This window comes from Oryctolagus cuniculus, chromosome 12 (genome assembly GCF_964237555.1).
Source record: "Oryctolagus cuniculus chromosome 12, mOryCun1.1, whole genome shotgun sequence".
In the NCBI taxonomy this organism is placed as follows: Eukaryota; Metazoa; Chordata; class Mammalia; order Lagomorpha; family Leporidae; genus Oryctolagus; species Oryctolagus cuniculus.
In genome coordinates this window covers 100,898,748-100,918,676 of record NC_091443.1, presented here as the reverse complement: position 1 = coordinate 100,918,676, position 19,929 = coordinate 100,898,748, and the positions used below count along the sequence as shown (strand labels likewise).

At 56.0% G+C, this 19,929-nt stretch overlaps 1 protein-coding gene across 4 annotated transcripts; it reads right to left on the bottom strand.

Moving 5' to 3' along the window:
- Positions 1-1,630: 1,630 nt before the first annotated feature.
- ZSCAN2 (zinc finger and SCAN domain containing 2) lies at positions 1,631-19,702 on the bottom strand. Of its 4 annotated transcripts, XM_051828036.2 has the most exons (4): positions 19,562-19,694; positions 17,208-17,700; positions 9,731-9,818; positions 4,139-4,271 (listed from the first exon to the last, which is right to left on the bottom strand). In XM_051828036.2, the coding sequence occupies exons 2-3, from the start codon at positions 17,611-17,613 to the stop codon at positions 9,748-9,750; spliced, it is 477 nt and encodes a 158-aa protein (XP_051683996.1). In that variant the 5' UTR covers positions 17,614-17,700; positions 19,562-19,694; the 3' UTR covers positions 4,139-4,271; positions 9,731-9,747. The 4 variants fall into 4 exon arrangements, with proteins under 4 accessions (XP_008273534.1, XP_008273535.1, XP_051683996.1 ...); XM_008275312.4 differs by lacking the exon at positions 9,731-9,818 and having other exon boundaries at positions 1,631-4,271; positions 19,562-19,702; XM_008275313.4 differs by lacking the exon at positions 9,731-9,818 and having other exon boundaries at positions 2,828-4,271; positions 17,208-17,697.
- Positions 19,703-19,929: the final 227 nt, after the last annotated feature.

Here is a 19,929-nt window from a genome sequence, read left to right as displayed (position 1 = left end):
AGGAGCAAGCCGGAGAGCCCGGACCCCAGAGGAAACAGCCAACCAGGTCTCTGGGCTGCGCCTGGAGGCCAGCTGAGGTTTGTGGTCTGGGGGGGGAGGCGCAGCGCACACCTGGCGGGTTCCAGGGTCTCTGAGGATGTGAGCTGAGCCTGGGGGCTGCCTCTGAGAACTGCCCCAAGAGTGTGGGGAGTGGGAGAGGGAAGTGGCCAGAGTCACTGAAGTCCTGCGGAGGGGCCCTTCCCAGCGAGATGGAGACAATTGTCTTGTTGTTGCTGCTTTTAGTGTAGATTTCTGATCGTCCCAAGGTGAATGCCGTGGTCCTGGAGGTCAGCTGGTGACTGGAGCTCCGTCCCTAAACATAGGGACCCGTGTGGGGAAAGAGCAGACACAGGTGGTACCTGAGCTGGGGCGGAGGGGCACCTGCCCAGGGCATCAGGGCTCCCGGAATTCCTTCGGGGAAGAGGACCGTGTCTTTCCTCCCAGCACGGAGCCACGGGACACAGTGCACGCCCACCCCTCATCGCCTCTGTGGGCCTGCCTGGAGGACGCAGGCCATGACGTGATGGCCTGGCGACCTTTCGGGACCCACCATTTGTCCTTCCCCCGCCTATTGCGGCCTAAGGCTGCAGTTCCAGCTACGCTGCTCCCACCCCCACCCCCACCCCCAGATGCTGTCTTCCTGCTAGATGGGGAGGAGTTCAAGGTTTCAAGTGCGTACCATGAACTCTTCTCTCAAGTTGACACTTACACATCTAGTGCCCTCTTCTACTAGAGTCCCGTAATCGAGTCCCGGAACTCATTTTCCTCAGGAGACCGCCCTGTGGAGTCTCCCTGGCAGGCCCGCTCTCTGTCTTCCCAGATGGAGGAGACGCCTCCTCTGCTGACAGGCACTGGGACTGTCCACATCCCCCCGCCCGGCACCAGCTGTCACGGCAGAGTCCTTGGTGAGCGTCTCTGGCAGACAGACGCAGGGATGGAGTGAGCGGTGGCAACTCCACGGCCTGCTAGATTGGTTTAGCAGCTGTGACAGCCTGAAACTCCCTGGGTCACTCGGCTGATCCGGGGTACACAGGACTCCCAGCGAGGACTCGGGAGCCGCCTGGATCCTAAGCCAAGGCTTCTGCTGCAAGTCCTGGACGTAGAGCAGCAGAGTCCGGGTTCGTTAATGTAACGTCGGTGAAGCAGCTGACATCTCCTCGCGAAGATCTTGGCCCCTTTCAGCCTGGAGAAGTGGCTGTGGGGAGGTGGGACAGGGAAGTGAAGCGCTGGCTTGCTAACTGGCAAGTTCAGCTTCTTAGCACGCCTTAAAAAGAACAGATACTGGCATGGTGGTGGACTGGGTTGAGGTGCCACCTGTGAAGCTGGCAGCCCACGTCAGAGTGCACGTTCGAGTCTAGGATGCCCCAGTTCCCATCCAGCTCCCTGCTAATGCTCCTGGGAATGCAGAGGAAGGTGGCCCAAGTCCCTGGGCCCCTGCAGTCCGTGAGGGAGACCAGATCCAGTTCTAGGCTTCTGGCCTTCGCCTGGCCCAGCCCTGGCTGTTGTGGCCCTTTGGTGAGTGAACCAGTGGATAGAAGCGCTCTCTCACTCTGCCTTTTGAATAAATAAATCTTTTAAAAAAAAACCAGACTCAGAACGGGACTCCACTTTATTCGGCGGCGTGCCACGTCTGTCCCCTGGGAATCCAGGCTGATTCTGAGCAGATTCCACAGGCAGCAGCAGGTGGCGACCTCCCATTTCTGGGAAACACCTGCCCGCCCCCCTTCCTTTTAGCAACCCCCTCATCTGCTCGCATTCCCGTCTCCACTGCCAGCATCCCCAGGTCAGCGGTGACAGGAGGAGGACAAGCTCCGGCCCCCAGCCCCAGTCTCCCCAGAAGCGCTGATGTCCTCAATCAACCCTTAACGGTGTTCTCAGTACAGAAAAGCGGACAGAGTGCTAGCTCTGCAGAGAAAGTGAAAACGTTAACAGGGAGATCACGAATGCATAGACGGAGTTAACTCAGGAGTCTGGGCGTGGGAGTCTGCAGGTTGCAGGACTGTTGGCCCTTGATGAGACAAACCGGCACCCCGGACGGCAGGTGTCCTGGGGTCCAACGTCACGCTGCAAACACGAGGCCCAGGGTCAAGTGTGTTCCCCTGACAGCCGACTTAACACAGGGCAGTGAGCAGACCACGTGGTGCCCTCTGTGCAGACCTCTCCCGACAGGCCCTGGCCTCCGACCAGTGGAAGGGGCGCTGGGGCCTGCGTTCCAGGCTGCAGCGTGTTGGTTCTGGACACTTTACGGAAATAGAAAGGGCTTGACCTTCACGTGCGTGTCTCGGAGCTGCAGAGGCCCCTCCATCCTGAGCTGATACCGAAGCCCAAGACGGCGCAGACGGGAGAAGCAGGTTCTGCTGTGGGCAGGGGCCCGGGAGGCTGGCGGCTTGGGGTGAAGGCACCTTGGCCCAACAGTGGCAGCAAAACAACCACACACACACACACACATGTCTGGTATTTCTTTGTCTTCCGTCTCACACAGAGACACATTTCCCCCTCCCCCCAGGCCAAGGAGGAAACTGAGGCACAGAAGAATCAGGGAGAAGCCCAACCAAGCGGTGAAACATGAGACCCAGTTTCTGTTCTCGAACGTGGTGAGGCTGGCCTCTGCCCAGTGCCCTAGGAATGAGAGCCGGGCAAGACTGCAGCAGAGGAAACCCCAGGGATGGTCCAGGGGGCCGGCTCCCCCTCCCCCCGCAGCGTCAGCACAGCTCCTCCTCCACGTGGGTCCGCTGCTGGGTGGTGAAGTTGGTCCCCCTCCCCCCGCAGCGGCAGCACAGCTTCCCCTTCACGTGGGTCCGCTGCTGGGTGGTGAAGTTGGTCCCCATCCCCCCCGCAGCGGCAGCACAGCTTCCCCTCCACGTGGGTCCGCTGGTGGGTGGTGAAGTTGGTCCCCCTCCCCCCGCAGCGTCAGCACAGCTTCCCCTTCACGTGGGTCCGCTGGTGGGTGATGAAGTTGGAGCTGTTGCTGAAGCCCTTGCCGCACTCGGGGCACCGGTAGGGCTTCTCCCCGGTGTGGATGCGCTGGTGGATGATGAGGACCGAGTTCCAGCTGAAGCCCTTGCCGCACTCGGGGCAGCGGTAGGGCTTGTCGCCCAGGTGTGCCCGCTGGTGCATGACGAGGATGGAGCCGCGGCTGAAGCTCTTGCCGCACAGGAGGCACTGGTAGGGCCGCTCGCCGGTGTGCACGCGCTGGTGCACCACGAGCTGCGAGCGCTGGCTGAAGCCCTTCCCGCACTCGCCGCACTTGTGCGGCCGCTCGCCGGTGTGCACGCGCTGGTGCTTGACCAGGTTGGAGCTCCAGCTGAAGCTCTCGCCGCACGCCCGGCACTCGTAGGGCTTCTCGCCGGTGTGCACGCCCTGGTGCGCGATCAGGCTGGAGCTCTGGCTGAAGCTCTTCCCGCACGCCCCGCACTTGTAGGGCTTCTCCACCAGGTGCGTGCGGCGGTGCGTGGCCAGGTTGGAGCTGCGGCTGAAGCTCTTGCCGCACTCGGCGCACTGGTAGGGCTTCTCGCCCGTGTGCGTGCGCCGGTGCGTGATGAGCGCCGAGCTCTGGCTGAACCTCTGGCCGCACTCGCTGCACGCGTAGGGCTTCTCGCCGGTGTGGATCCTCTGGTGCCGGATGAGGTTGGAGTTGTAGCTGAAGCTCTCGCCGCACTCCTTGCACGCGTAGGGCTTCTCGCCGGTGTGGATGCCCTGGTGCGTGTTGAGGCTGGAGCGGTTGCCGAAGCTCTTGCCGCACTCGGGGCACGAGTAGGGCTTCTCCCCGGTGTGGGTGCGCTGGTGGGCGATGAGATTGGGGCTCCTGCTGAAGCTCTTGCCGCACTCAGCGCACTGGAAGGGCTTCTCGCCCGTGTGGACGCGCTGGTGCGTGATGAGGTTGGCGCTGCGGCTGAAGCTCTTCCCGCAGTCCCGGCACTTGTAGGGCTTCTCCCCCGTGTGGGTGGTCTGGTGCCGGCTGAAGTTGGAGCCGTCGCTGAAGCTCTTCCCGCACTCGTCGCACTTGTAGTACTTCTCGCCCGTGTGCGTGCGCTCGTGCGTGATGAGGTGGGACTTCCGGCTGAAGGTCTTCCCGCACTGCGGGCACTCGTAGGGCTTCTCACCCAGGTAGGTGCCCTGCAGGCCTATGAGCTGGCCCTCGTCCCTGCCCTGGGGCGGCACCTCCCCGCGGGCCCGGGACGCACGGCCTGTCTCGGAGTCACTCTCCCCGTTGTCGCTGTGTGTGTCAAAATCTGTAACAACGAAAAACACACTGTGCCGACTCGATTCCTGTCCTGAGCGGACAAGGAAACCAAAGGGACACGTCTGCCAACTAAACTTCTAGTGGAAACGGAGAGGCTGGGAGGGAACCGACACCCTGAAGGGTTGTTTCCTTCCAATGGCGCACGTGCGTGTCAGGCCGCGCACACTGTGGCCACGGCCTGGAGCTGAGAGTCTTAAAGGTCCCACGGGGCTTACCTGTCTCTCCCCTGGGACACAAGGTCAGGTGGGAATTTGAAAATCCTAATTAGAGGGCAGCAACGGGTACACAATGACCTCTACACCGCCCTGGTGCCCGTTCTCTGTAGGTGCCCAGTCTGGTGTTGGGGCAGGTGTGTGGCGCGGTGGGCCTGGGACGCCCACGCGCCACAGTGGAGTGCCTGGCTTCCGGTCTCAGCTCCACTCAACACCAGCATCCTGCAGTGAGGCCCTGGGAGGCAGCAGGTGATGGCTGGAGCAGCGGAGTCCCTGTGGATTATGTTCTGAGCTCCTGACTCCGGCCTGGCCCAGCCCTGGCTGCGGCGGCATTCGGGAGTGAACCAGCGCATGGGAGATCTGTGTCTGCCTGTATCTCTGTTTTTCAAACAAATAATTAAAAAAATAAAGCACAGGGCTGGCGCTGTGGTGCAGCAGGTTAAAGCCCTGACCTGCAGCACCAGCATCCCATATGGGCACAGGTTCAAGTCCTGGCTGCTCCACTTCTGATCTAGCTCTCTGCTGTGGCCTAGGAAAGCAGCAGAAGATGGCCCAAGTCCTTGGGCCCCCACATAGGAGGCCTGGAAGAGGCTCCTGGCTCCTGGCTTTGGATCGGCCCAGCTCTGGCCATTGCAGCCATTTAGGGAGTGAACCAGTGGATGGAAGACCTCTCTCCCTCTATCTCTTTGCTTCTGTAACTCTGCCTTTCAAATAATAAATAAATATTTTTAAAAAATAAAGCAATAAATAAATCTGATGAATAACTTAACTGGTTTCTTTTTTTTTTTTTTTAAACTGGTACCAGAGAAGTTTCCCTAAAACTCAGTCTCCTTGCCAAAGGAACTTATACAATGACCTCTTGCATTACAATGTGCCCAGTGTCTTACTACTTGGCATGTAACACAGGACAAGATGACAGCAAGGACCCTCGGACCATTTGTCTACACAAATCAAACAAGTGGGCAGTTCAAGGAGCCCTCAAACTCGCTTACACATTGAGCCTACGGACGAGCGTTTTGTTTTTTAAAAACTTACGCAGTTATAATGACAGGAGGACAGAGATGGAATCTTCCGTCCCTGGTTTACTCCCAAATGTCCACGACAGTCAGGGCTGGGCCAGCTGAAGCCAGAAGTCAGAAACTCCATCCAGGTCTCCCAGGTGAGTATAGGGACCCAAGCGCCTGGGCCATCTTTTGCTGCTTTCCCAGGCACATTCACCTGGAACTGGATAGGAAGTGGAGCAGCCAGGACTTGACCCAGCACTCTGATATGGGATATGGGCATTACAAGTGCAGCTTAACCAGCTGTATCACCCCCCCACCATGGACTTTTTAAATTGGTAATACAAAATATCCAGCTTCTATGAACTCATCAAACCCCCTCCTGCTCAACACTTAGCAAACATGTGGGTGAAAAAAACTTATTGGGAGGAGGGGAAGGTGGGCATTCGGTGTCGTGGTTAAGTTGCCATGTGCGACGCCTGTTTCCCATAATGCAGTGCCCGGCTCGAGTCCTGGATCTTCCACTTCCAATCCAGTTTCCTGCTGATGCACACCCTTGTGAGGGAGCAGGTGATGGCTCAAGGACGTGGGTCTCTGCTGCCCACATGGGAGACCTGGATAGAGCTCCTGGCTTCTGACTTCAGCCTGGCCCAGCCCTGGCTGTTGCAGGCATTTGGGGAGTGAACCAGCAGATGGAAGGTCCCCCCCCCCCCCACCTCTGGTTTTCTTTCTCTCTGCCTTTCAAATAAAATGAAAATAAATTAAAGCCAGGGGCAGGTGTTGTGATGGAGCTGGTTAAACTGCTGCTTGTGACGCCTACGTCCTCTTAGAATGGCTGGTTCGAGTCCCAGCTCCTCTGCTTCTAATCCAGCTTCCTGGTAAAACAATCCTGGGAGGAAGTGGGTGATGGCTCACGTGCTTGGGCCCCTGCCACCCACATGGACGAACCGAATGAGGTTCCTGCATCCTGGCTTCAGCCTGGCCCTTCCTTGGTGATTGCAGGCATTTAGGGAGTGAACCAGTGGATGGAGATCTCTCTTTCTCTCTGTTGTCCTGCCTTCCAAATGGATGAAAATAAACAAACATTTAAAAAGAAAGAAAAGGATATACAAAGACCCCAGTAGGATTTCCAGAAGAAATAGATGAGAGGCTCTGAAATCTGCCCTAGGTGCAGCCAGACAGGCAGAGGGCTGGCACCTGGATACGCCTCTGCCCCGGGTAACTGTGTTTCCTGGACTGTGTGTTGGTTTAACAGCCCTGGCTAACAGAGACATATGCTCCAGGAAGTGTCACTAGAAACTGATGGCTGTCGCAACACTGATGGTGCCAGGAAGCCGCTGACAGTACTGTTTATACCCAGGACGTGCTCTTGACGAGCCTGGAGAAGTCTCCCTCTTGAGCTCTATACCAAAAAGCGCCATTCTTCTGGGTGACCAGTTTGTGTCCACCTCATGCTCATGGTTGTTGCTCCTTTCACCACGCCTGCCGGGAAGCTCAGAGCCAAAAGCTTACACCAAGAATACTGAACGTGTTTATAGCATGCATTTCGTATGTTATGATTTCAGGTTCTTCCTCCCACTCTTCCCTGTTTACTGCAATTCCCTTGTGCTCTATTTTTGTGTCTCTCCCCCTTTTGTAGAGTGTGTAGAAATGAATTAACAACTTTATGTCACAGCCTGATTATTCCTCAGACCCCAAAAATCAGAGCTTCTGAGAAAGCAGGAGGGCAATTAGTAAAATAATCACACACAGTCCTAGTGAACACTCCACTGTTAGAGTGAACTCACTGTTCAGGGTTAGGTGTTCACTTCAGCAATTACTAGTTTCTGAAAATTAACGTCAATTTCCATATGTCAGCATGGTAAAATCTGACATGCGTCTTGTCAGGCAGGACCCGGGCTCAGCACGAGCTCACACTCAGACTTGTAAACAGACCTTATTAAATGAACATACACACACACACACACACACACACACACACGCTGATAGCCTGCAGACGCCACAGCCAACAGGCAGGAGGGCACAATGCCCTCCCCCACCTCCCCCAACCCCATCCCGGCCAGAGCCTGGAATTCTGTTTCCTCAGCTCCCAAGACAGGCCTTCTTGCAAGTTCTGAACACGGAGCTCTGTGTATCTCTTCTGTGGGACTTCTGGGCTGAAGATTCTATTTATTTTTAGCAAGCTAACATGACCAAAAGCATTTTGGGAGTGACTTTAGTAACTGTTCTCTTCTGAACAGGTGACATCAGCTAGTAAGGACTTTTACTGTTTTACATTTAGAACTGGTTAAGTTCTAGGGCTGGCACTGTGGTACAGTGGGTTAAAGCCCCGGCCTGAAGCACCGGCATCCCATGTGAGAGCTGGTTCAAGTCCCGACTGTTCCACTTCCAATCCTTCTCCCTGCTAATGCACCTGGGAAAGCAGCGGAGGATGGCCTTGGGCCTCTGCACCCACATCGGAGACCCAGAAGAATCTCCTCACTCCTGGCTTTGGACTGGCTCAACTCTGCCTGCCTGTTGTGGCTATTTGGCGGAGTGAACCAGCAGACAGAAGATCCCCCCCCCCCCCCCCGTCTCTACTTCTTTCTGTAAGTCTTTCAAATAAATAAAATAAATCTTAAAAAAAAAATCTGGTTAAGTTCTGGTATGAACTCAGAAGCAACAGTGAAAGCAGTACAAGTCCACACTTCAGGGAGGGTGTGCTGATGCAGCCACTTAAGTCGCCACCTGGGACACTTGCATATTAGGGTGCCTTGGACTGAATTCTGCTCCTGCTTCAATCCACCTTCCCGTTAATGCACATACAAGAGCAGCAATGATGGCTCAAATACCTGGGCCCCTTCCACCCACGTGGGAGACCTGGGTGGATTCCAGGCTCCTACCCTGGGTCTGAACCAGACACAGGCTGTTACGGGCATTTGGGGAGCGAACCAGAGGATGAAAGATACCTATAGCTCTGCATCGCTCTGCCTTCCTAGTAAATAAAAATAAAACAAAAAGCCAAAACTTCATTTTCAGTGAAATTAAAAGCAAGATGCTGTTGCAGACACCAAAATACACGTCAGGTCTTCACAGAACAGCAGGACTGGGTGGAAAGGCTGAGAACGGAAGGGGAGAGGCCAACATGGAAAGTGATGGGGCGGGGGAGGCGGGCGTCACCCTCCAGCATGACAGTGTGTTGGGAAGCGGGTGAGCAGTACTGGCTCCTGTGGTTCCTGGAAGCTGAGGCGACAGGCAGAATGGCACAGGTGAGCCCTGCACAGCAGAGAAGAGGAGAGCCCGAGACTCGCACCCAACAGTCAGGGGACTTCACTATTACTGAGAAAAGGCACCGTCCTCCACCCACAGAAACAGGTTCGAGAATAAAGCACCTGTCTGAAGCAAGACCTGGGGCGGAACGTGAGGAACAGGAGGAGAGGAAACTCAAGCTGGGGGGAAGAAACCCACCCCGGGGAAATGCGGCCAACCTGGGAAGGCCCACAAGGGATCCCGGCACCCCACCCCCCACCCCGGGAAGGCGCAGAGGAGGAAAGGGAGAATGGCAATTACACGCGCTGGACACGAGTTTCAGGGATTAGAGGGTGGCATGAACAGAGTGAGGTAAAAGGAGAACGACTATGTAACCAGAGCTCCCAAAGAAGAAAAAACCAAAGGAGCAGAAACTGCAAAGCCGCTCCCTCCAAAGGAATACTGCCCGCCAAGGAAAACCAACCCAGCCAAGGGCGGTTTTCAATAGCCAGGCAGGCGGGCCACAGGCACAGGAGCAAAGCCCTTTGAATTCTCTAGAATTCTCTCCAGTCACATCCAAGGCCGGCAGTCAGGGGAGCAACAGCGACACCAGAGAGGCGAGACAATGTGGGTCGCAGGTTTTGTGTTCTGCAGAACTGCCTTTCAAGTGTGACGTCTGTAGGCGAACAGCTTTGAACACGCGCAGACTGCTGTTCCCATGAGCTCTTCTGGAGAAACAACCAGGAAATGACTTTCAACTTCAGTCAACCAAGAAAACTAGCACAGAAGGATTGGGAATGAATACTTAGCAAACGTAATTTTTTAAAAATAATAATAATAAAAAAAAGACTGATTTCTTTGACAGGCAGAGTGGCAGAGAAATCCTCCGTGCACTGATTCACTCCCTAGATGCCCACGGCATCTCAGGCTGGGCCAGGCTGAAGCCAGGCGCCAGGGACTCCCTGGATTTCTTGATTTCTAAATTGCCTAATATCTATAGCTCTTACCTGTTAGTCTCATGGGCTTATGAAGTCCTTCCCCATCCCAAGGTCGTGACAACGTTGCCTCCCTCATCACTGGAGACCCTGCGTAGATCTGGAATTCCAGAATTCCCGTTTGTGTAAGCCGTGGAGCAGGGGTCTGAGTTGTAGAGACTCAGCCTTCAAAACGAAGGGACCCCTGTCCAAAAACCACCCTCTCCCCTTACTGGCAAGCAGGCAAAAGCCACAATCGTAGCTGGGTAGAAGCCAATGGCTCCTGTGACACAGGCTCTGGGACTCAGGCACAGCAGGTTCCGTGGCTGCTCCCCGGGCCCTTACCTGACCGTGGGCCTCCTCCTCCTCCTCTCCTACGCTAGAAAGCTTACCAGAATGTGTGAGGAAACTGCTGTCAATTTGGGGATGAATTTGAATTTATAACAATACAGTGATCACCAACTCTGCTGTGTTAGTGTGTCCGACTCAAAGTTCCTCCAAAGCCCTGCCTGCCTGCCTGCCTGTGCCCACACTGTGTGGCAGCACTGCTTGGAGCCACGGGCCTCAGCTACGAAAGTGGATCCAGTACCAATTTTGCCCGAACTTGGCTCTCCCCCATTTGAACATGGGCTCTCCCCTTTGGAGTGCTGCCCGGCTAGCCCGAGGGACTGGGGGTCTTGTCCACCTGAACTCCGCGGCTTGGAAAAAGAGCGACCACTGACAAAAACGACAATGAACTCTGGTCAGCATCAATGAGAGACTGCCACACACTTACAGTTCTAACATCCCCTCTCCCTGCCCTGTGGCATGACGGTGCTGTTTCAGGATGTTCATGGCGGGGCAGGTGTCGGGTGCAGAGGTTAAAGACACCCCTTGATTACCTGCTTCAAGTCCTGGCCCCCCGGTTTTGGATTCCTCTCCTCGCTAATGTGCACACTGGGAGGCAGAAGGTGTTAGCTCAAGTACTTCTAGGTAGTACGTGCCCGGCAGGTGATACACTCAAGTGGGTCTCTGCCACCCACACAGGAGACCTGGATTGAGTTCCAGGCTCCCGGCTTCAGCCTGGCCTGCTGCACAGAAGAACCACCTGGGGAGCTCTCAAGAATCCGTTACCTGATCCACAGTGACCAATAAAGTCAGGAAACAAGAACCCCCAGGTGAGGGCTCTGGGTCTCCAGCAGATTCCAGCGTGTGGCCGAGTCGGATGCAATGGTTCTCAAACTCCAGGCTGAATCAAGATCACCCGGGGAGCTTGTTAAACTCCAGTTTCTGATTCAGCAGTTCTGGGGTGGGGCCCAGGAGTGTGCATTCTCGACAGGCCTGCAGATGGCGCTGACACAGCTGGTCTAGGCCCCTCCCCCACCCTTGGTCCTGATGGTGGGCAGATTTCTGCAGCAGCAGATCACCACTCTTGACCCTGGAATTTCCTGAGCTCCCTCGGGGTCAGCAGTTTCTTTGTGGATAATGGGCAAAAAGTGAGAGCAAAGTGTCTGTTAGGAGAGAAGCCGTCACTCGGGCCTGGGGCCATGTAGGGGATTCCACCGGGGCACGAGTTCATGGTCTCCCTGTCCCTAAGGGTATTCTTCAGCTTACCTCCCAGAAACCTGGGTGAACCCACATAAAGCAACTTCAGAGCTGTTCAGGCACATGTCCCAGTTCTATAAGGGCTACATTTTCTTTTTTTAATATAAGTTGAAGGTGGTTGTTTTTAAAATTTACATCTTTTTATTCATTTGAAAGAGAGAGAAAGAGATCTTCCATCCACTGGTTCACTCCCCAAATGCCAGCAACAGTCAGAGCTGGGCCAGGCTGAAGCCAGGAGCCAGGAACTCCATCCAGGTCTCCCACGTGGGTGGCAGGGCCCACTACTTGAGCCATCACTGCTGCCTCTCAGGATGCCATCGAGAAGCTGGAGTAGGAAGAGGGACTCCAACATGGGACACTGTGCCACACACCCACCCCTGGGGACTACAGTTTCTGAGCCCAAAGGGGCCATACAACTTGATAAATGACTTCCGGTCCCCGGCTCAGAGGTCAGAGGTAGTCTGGCAGCAGCTGGGATAACTCAACAGGCCTGGAGCAGATGGAAAACACAGGTGCCAGGCGTGCTGCAAGGGACCGTCAATCCCTCTAGACCGAAAGGCCGAGTCTGGAAGGGCGGCTTCCACGGGAGCAGTGGTGACCTCCTCAGGCTAGCGAGTCCAGCCCCTGACAGCTTCAGTCTGTCTGTCTGTCAGGAGACGCTAACATCCAGGCAAATGTGCTGCCCACCAGACATCTGTCCTGGACGGGCACTGTGGTACTACGGGTTAAACCACTGCCCAGGACAGCCGCACCCCATAATGGAGTGCCTGAGAATGGGAGTGCCTGCGATCAAGTTCCGCCTCTGGATCCCATCTGACTTCCTGCTGGCGCAGCCAGGGAGGCAGCTGAGGATGGACCAAGTGCTTGGGCCCCCGCCCCCCACCGTGGGAGACTGGATGGAGCTCCGGGCTCCTGGCCTCAGCCTGGCCCAGCTCCAGCTGTTGTGACCATTTCGGGGCATAAACCAGCACTTGAAGATTTCTCTGTCTCTCTGACACTCTGCCTTTCAAGCAGATGATAATAATTAAGTGAACATTAAAAACTTGACCTATTCAAGAAAATGCAGGCAGTCCAGGCATTCTGCCCGCGGCTGGGACGGATGACGGAGAAGGGTCGCCCGCTGCTGGTTCACACTCAGGCCAGCGGGGAGGGCTCCCTGGGCCTCTGTGGTCCGAGGAGTGGGAACACACACCTCCATACTCAGAGATGAGTTACTCTGCAAACTGCTTTTAGTACCAGCATAAATGAGAGTACTCACCGGGCATGCTGAATGTTGATACAGGATTCATCGATAGCTCCTCAGAATGGAAATCGGCAGGCCAAGAATAAGTGCCCTCTGTGGGACTGAACGGGCCTGACTCACCCACGAGCCTGAGAATTTCCCCAGATCTAGGTTGCAGGCTTGCCCGATTCAGAAATATCCCTGGCCAGGATTTTGCTATTGTTTTTAAGATTTATTTATTTTGAAAGTTGGAGTTAGAGAAGGAGAGACACAGAGAGGTCTTGCATCCATTGGTTCACTCCTCCAAATGGCCTCAACAGCTAGTCTGGGCCAGGCTGAAGCCAGGAGCTTCTATCAGGTCTCCATGTCGGTGACAGGGCCCAAATACGTGGGACATCTTCTGCTGCTTTTCCCAGGCCATTAGCAGGGAGCTGGATCAGAAGTGGAGCAGCCGGGGCCAGCACTGTGGTGTAGAGGGTAAAAGCCACTGCCTGCAGTGCTGGCATCCCATATGGGTGCCAATTCAAGTCCCGGCTGCTCCACTTCTGATCCAGCTCTATGCTATGGCCTGGGAAAGCAGTGGAGGATGGCCCATGTGTTTGGGCCCCTGTCTCCAACATGGGAAACCACGAAAAAGCTCCAGGCTTCAGATCAGCTCAGCTCTCGCTGTTGTGGCCATTTGGGGAGTGAACCAGAGGATGGAAGACCTCTCTGTCTCTGTCTGTCTGTCTGTCTCTCCCTCTGCCTTTCTGTAACTCTGCCCTTCAAATACATAAATAAATCTTAAAAAAAAAAAAAAAAAGAGGAGGACAAAGAAGAAAAAGAAGAGCAGCTGGGATGCAAACCGGAGCCCCTGTGGGATGCAGGGGTCGCAGGCAGCAAGCAGCTTCAGCAGCTACGACACAATGGCGCCTCCCCCAGCTATGTTTTGCCACACTGAGGTTGGCGCTCACTTGGACATGCCTGCTTGTCATATTGGAGTGCTTGGATTCTATTCTTTCTCCAACTCCTGCCTCCAGCTTCCTGCCAATGCAGCCCACAGGAGGCAGCGGTCAGCTCAAATGACAGTTCCGGCCACCCACCCGGGAGACCCAGGTTGAGTCTCGGCCCGTGGCTCTGGTCCCAGCCTAGCCCTGGCCTTGTGGGCAGTTGGGGTGTGAACCAACAGACTGGCGTTCTCTCTGCTTCTCAATTTTTTTTTAAGATTTATTTTATTTATTTGAAAGGCAGAGTGAGAGAGAGAGGAGAAACAGAAAGAGATCTTCCATCTGCTAGTTTATTCCCCAAATTACTGCAATGGCTGGGGCTGGTCCAGGCTGAATCCAGGAATTGGGAACTCTGGGTCTCCTACATGGGTGGCAGGGGCCCGAACACTTGGGCCATTTTCCATTGCTATCCCAGACACATGAGCAGGGAGCTGTACTGGAAGCAAAGCAGCAAGGGACTCTTACACAGGACGCTGGTGTTGCAGGCGGCAGCTTACCCTGCTACACCACAGTGCCAGCCCCTCAAGTAACTTTTTTTTTTTTTTTTTTTTTTTTTTGGACAGGCAGAGTTAGACAGTGAGAGAGAGACAGAGAGAAAGGTCTTCCTTCCATTGGTTCACCCCCCCAAATGGCTGCTATGGCAGGCACTGTGCCAATCAGAAGCCAGGAGCCAGGTGCTTCTCCTGGTCTCCCATGCAGGTGCAGGGCCCAAGCACTTGGGCCATCCTCCACTGCACTCCTGGGCCACAGCAGAGAGCTGGCCTGGAAGAGGAGCAACCGGGACAGAATCTGGCACCCCAACTGGGACTAGATCCTGGGGTGCCGGCGCCGCAGGCAGAGGATTAGCCTAATGAGCCGCAGCACCGGCCTCAAGTAACATTTTAAAATACAAAGCCCAACCTGATGTCAGACTCTTTGTTTTTGCAAACGAGGTAGATGTGCCTCCTTCCTGGACCAAGCAGACAAGCCCCTCCCCATCCAGAGGTGGGAAGGATTCCTGCACTCACCCCACCATACTCACTGGCTTCCCATTCTGTGTGTGGCACTGTGAGGGGTGGATTTGGGGGGCAGAAGGGAGAGGAAGGAGAAAAAAGAGAGTTCTTGCCTTTTGGGGCCTTACAAATTCCTAGAAGAAACGGAATCACAGAAATAGAAACAGGATGGGCGAGGACAAAAAGCCAGCAGGAAAGGAGAACTCAGACCTTCCGGGGGAGGGGACCTGCAGTAGAGGTGACAGAGGGGCTCCCACATGGTGCAACCAGGGACAGGACAGGACGGTGACTGGGGCTGAGGATGGCTTCAGGGCGAGGGCCGGCAGAGGTGAGCACTCACAGGACACCAGGATTTTATCCAGAGACGAGGCCAGGCCATTCCAACCCCAAGACTCAGGCACAACATTCCTAACACAGTTACCTTCAGGAACCAGCAAGGTCTGCCCTCAACGGAACAAGGGCACTAAGGAGGGGCCAGGCTGCAGGGGGGTCTGGGCCAGGTCGCAAAGGGCCAGGGCTTCCAACCTTCTGCTTCTCATCCCCAGTCTCTCTCTCTCTCTCTCTCTCTCTGCTTTTCAAATATTTTTTTAAATGTAAAAAGAAATAAAAGGCAGAAGTCAGAGGTCTGACAAAGCCACTCACTTCCGTGGAGAGAAAGGGCACGGAGCCCCCCACATGGGCCGGGGCAGGGGGCAGGGCTGCTGTCGCCCCGATGCCTGCTGAGACCCGGCTGCTCTGTGATGGCCCCAGCGAGACAGCGATCCCTCAGCTCCTGACTGAAGATCCCGGAGTTTACGGCAAACCTGTCACATCCATCAGGAGACAAGTCATCCAAGTTATGAAACAGGATGTGAAGTGTCTAGTTTTTTTTTTTTTTAATAGGAAGAATAAAATTATTTCTCAAGCCCAAAGAAAATCACTTTGCTTCAAATAAACCCTAGGCTCTACCAAACCCGCATGGAAGGCAACAGGCCTGAGTCGGAATCCTGGCTCCACACTGAACCTCCACTTCCTGTCTGTAACATGAGCATCCCACCTGGGACTTCCGGTTCCTGGCAGTGGCCACAGCCTCTGCCCCGGTCACCTGCCCTCTCCTCTTTATATGTCCCTGTCCTGTCTCCTAAACCTTCCAGACCACACAGCCCAAAGCGCTCTGCTTTGTCCTTGTCCTCACCTGCACCCCTCCCTCGCACACACACCAGGAAGGCCGTGCAGTGCTGTCCGTGTGGTGACATGCTCACACATGGTGCCTGTGTCCTTGCACGCCGCAGTCTGAATGGTGCTCCGGATCCTGCAAGCTTCCTCTAACTTCACTGGCAAAGATAACCCCCTGTTTCCCCAGGGAGTGACGCTGACCAAAGTCTTGCCTATGATCTGCCAGGCCCACAGAAAGAGCTGGGGAAACGCTAGCCACTCACAGTGTTAGCTCCTTCTCACGTGTCCAGTTCCTCCTCGGTGCCTGCTGGCCCTGCCTCGGCCTGCCCCCATCCCTGCACAGCCATGACAGGCGGCTCCTTGGCTGCCCTCCACTCTCCGGCCTCTCCCCCGCTGCATCAAACCAACATCCTGTTGCCAGACTCAGCTTCCTCCCATGCCCCCTGGGCCCTCGCTCAAGAACCAACAGCATTCGGTCCCAGCTGCCACCCATCCTTCCTCAAAGCACACTTGCCACTCCAGCGGCCAGACCCCCCACCCCACCCCACCCCTGTCACCCAGGAAAAGCCACACAGCTCCTCTAGGGAAGTGTGCCAGCCCCCACCTGTGCCTTTCCAAGGCCACTCCACCCGGCATCCTCCATGCACCTCCTCTCCCCTCCTCGTTCCCTGCTGTGACCTCCAGTTTACAACTGACTACCACGGTGGAGAGGCAGGAGTTAAGTGGCAAGCCAGGAACTCAGCAGCAACCCGGGAGACCCAGGCGGTAACCGCGGTAAAGAGCTCAAGTTGGAATTATTTTTTTAAGAGCCCAGGATGGCCTTATAACCCAGCAAGTCCCTAGTTATTAGCTATTTTGTTTGGTCATTGGTTTCATAGTCACTTTGAAAAAAAAAATCAGATTTTTTTAAATTGCTGGAATTTTTTGTTTTTTAAACATTTATTTATTTGAGAGGCAGAGTGACAGCGAGAGTGAAAGAGAGAGATTTTCATTCTCTGGTTCACACACCAAATTCCTACAACAGCTGGGGCGGGGCCAGGCCAGAGCCAGAACTCCGCGCAGGAGTCCCTTGTGGGGCAGGGACTCGAATACTTGGCCGTCCTCCGTACTTCCCAGGCGCGTTACTGAGGAGCTGGATTGCAAGCAGAGCAGCTGGGACTCAAACCACCACTCTGGAGGGGACGAAGCGGCCCAAGCAGTGGCCTAGCCCGCTGGGCCACGGTGCCGGCCCTGCTGGAAGCATCCTGGTGTTCACTGCCGAGCCCAGTGAAGTGCCAAGGGCTGGTCTGTAGGTCTTCAGCTTCCCTCCCCATAGCCTCCATCGACTCCCCAGTCACAGCGAATAAACACTCAAGCAAAATCTGTGCTCGCTTTGCTCCAAGAACAGCGCCCTATGCCCTACCTGGACCGAAGTTCTGGAGCCACCACTGCACGGGATAGGGCATGAGAGGGTGATGAACGTGCTCAACTGCCTTTGGACAGGGTGCACCCTGTCCTGGCCACCTCCTTCTCCTCCTCCCTAAACAGCACACCCCTCCCCCGCCCTCTGCCAACGAGCTTCTGCATCTCACCTCGGTCCCGCAGGGTCTGGGTCAAGTCTTCCACCAGGGCCACGGCCTCCTCGCCGTTCTCGGGCCGATGCTCTCGCAGCCAGGCCTGAATCTCCCGCGGCAGCACAGTCAACATCTGCTCCTTGGTGTGCACCTCTGGCCTCAGCCAGCGCCGACACAGCTCTCGGAGGCGGCCGAGCGCGCCCTGCGGCCCCCCGGCCGCTGCCTCCTCCTGGGGGCTGCCCTTGCCCTGCGCGAGGGGCTCAGGCTCAGGGCCCTCCTCCTGCAGCACAGCTTCCTGCACCCAGGCGTCGTCCTCCAGCATCATGGTGGTGACCTCCGCCTCCTCCTGCTCGTCCTCCTCTTGGGGCACCTGGCCCACGGGGCTCAGGGGAGCAGTCACGCTCGGCACCTCCGCAGCCATCATCCACGCGCTGGGGGCTTCGAGGCTTCTCCAGCCACACTCTCTGAGAAGACACGGCCCTCCCCAACTCTCCACAGGCAGGCAGACCTGCTGAGAAACAAGACAGGACAGGAACCAGTAAGCAGACTGTCCCCGAGTGATCTGACTCACGGCAGCCCAGCTCCGCCCACCAAGACATCCTGAGACACAGTCCGTGCCCTGGCTGCTCCACTTCCAGTCCAGCTCCCTGCTAGTGCACCTGGGAAAGCAGCGAAGGTCGGCCCAAGTGCTTGGGCCCCTGCCACCCACGTGGGACACCCGGATGGAGTTCCAGGCTCCTGGTTTTGGTCTGCTCTCCCTGGCCGTTGCAGCCATTTGGGGAGTGAACCAGCAGATGCAAGATTCTCTCTCTGTGTCTCTCCCTCTCTTGGTCACTCTGCCTTTCAAATAAAAATAAATCAATCAAAAAAGAAGGAAAAGGAGGCGAGGGGAAGGGAGGGGAGGAAATACAAAGCCTTCCAAAGAGGCCAGGCAGGGTCAGTCTGCCCTAAGTCACTCCAGACTTCCTGCAGGGCAAGTGACTTTGACTAAGACACAACTTAGCCACTCAACCTCAGTGACACCTAATGAGTAGAGATAATGACATTCGTCCTCCTTATCTCAGGGGACATCTTAAGGATTAGCAAAGGATCGGATGTCATGTCAGGGCACTCAGGCTTCACTGGAAGGAAGCCACTATCTCACTGCATCATTGCCACCACATTTCCAAGTAGTCTTCCCTGGACACCTGGGTGGGGTGGGGGGGGCTGTGTTCTACCACACCCACGTAAATCAACATCTTTAGAACTTCTAGGCTTCTCCCTTTGGCCTGGCCCAGCCATGGCCATTTTAGGAATTTAGGGAGTAAACCAGCAAACAGGAGATTGATCTCTCTCAGCTCTCCCTTTCAAACAAAATGAATATAAAATGAATATAAATAAATGTTTAAGGCCGGCATTGTAGTGGGTAAAGCCACTGCCTGCAAGGCCGGCAACCCATATGGGCACCGGTTCGAGTCCTAGCTGCTCCACTTCCGATCCAGCTCTCTGCTGTGGCCTGGGAAAGCAGTGGAAGATGGCCCAAGTCCTTGGGCCCCTGCACCCACGTGGGAGACCAGGAAGAAGCTCCTGGCTCCTGGCTTCAGGTCAATGCAGCTCTGGCCATTGCAGCCATTTGGGGAGTGAACCAGTGGATGGAAGACCTCTCTCTCTCTGCAAATAAATAAATAAATCTTAATAAATAAAGCTGTAGCACACCCACACAGTAAAATGTATTTCAATAGCATGCAAACACAACAGTGGCTGCCTTCCGCGGGGGAGGGAACACTGACCGGGAAGGGGCTCCGAGGAGACTTCTGGGGGCTGGGAAGGCTCTCCGTCTGGATTCCCAGGGCTACACTTGCCCCCCCCCCCACGTGACATTTAAGATCAGCGCACTCGGCTGTGCGTATTTTTAAATACTTTTTAAATTACACTGACAGAGGTTATCAATCATCAATGATTTAAGTTCATCCTCCTGACATGAAAACAATGGATAAAATAGCAAGGCAGAAACAAAATCCTAGTGAGGAAGCAAAGCCCTCAAAGTGCGTTCAACCCCAGTGCCCAGAGCACGCGGGGGCAGAGCACTGCGCGGGTCCCAGCGGGGGAGGACACGCCCCCAGCCTCAGTTTCTCCGTCGGCAACACGGCCGGCTGCGCGGGTGTCGTCGGAGGTTCCCTCCAGGGCAAACCCCGCGCCGCCCGCTGGCATCCGCCAAGGGGTTCCCGGCCGGGAGAAGCCGCGGTGCGGGTCGCTTCGCCGCGCGCGGCCGCGCGCCTCCGTGGGGGCGGCAGGGACCCCTCCCCCAGCGGCGCTGGCTCCAGGCCCGTCCCTCCCTTGCCGCGGGCGGCTCTCCGGGCCCGCGCAGCTCCAGGCCGGCCTCTGCGCCTCACCTCTCCGGAGACCGAGTCCCGCTCCGGCCGCGGCTCCGCGCGCAAAAGCGCCTCCGGGCTCGGTCCGGCCCCTCCGGAGTCACCTCAGCTCAAGCCCGTGGGGCACCGAGAACAATGGACGGGAGAGGCCCGCCCACCGCCGCGCTCATTGGCTGCTGCGAACGGCCCCTAGAAACTCTGCCTTTCTACTGGCGGAGACAGTGCCAAACAGGCGGCGGGAGGGGGGCTGGGCCCGCGGCATTGTGGGAAGTGTAGTCCACCCGGAGCCGAACCCGCGCACTGTCCTGAGGGGCAGAGTGGACGCTCTGGGTAGCCTGGACAGCGCGCGAGGGGCAGAGACAGGGGAATCCGGGGGCTGAGCGTGAGGC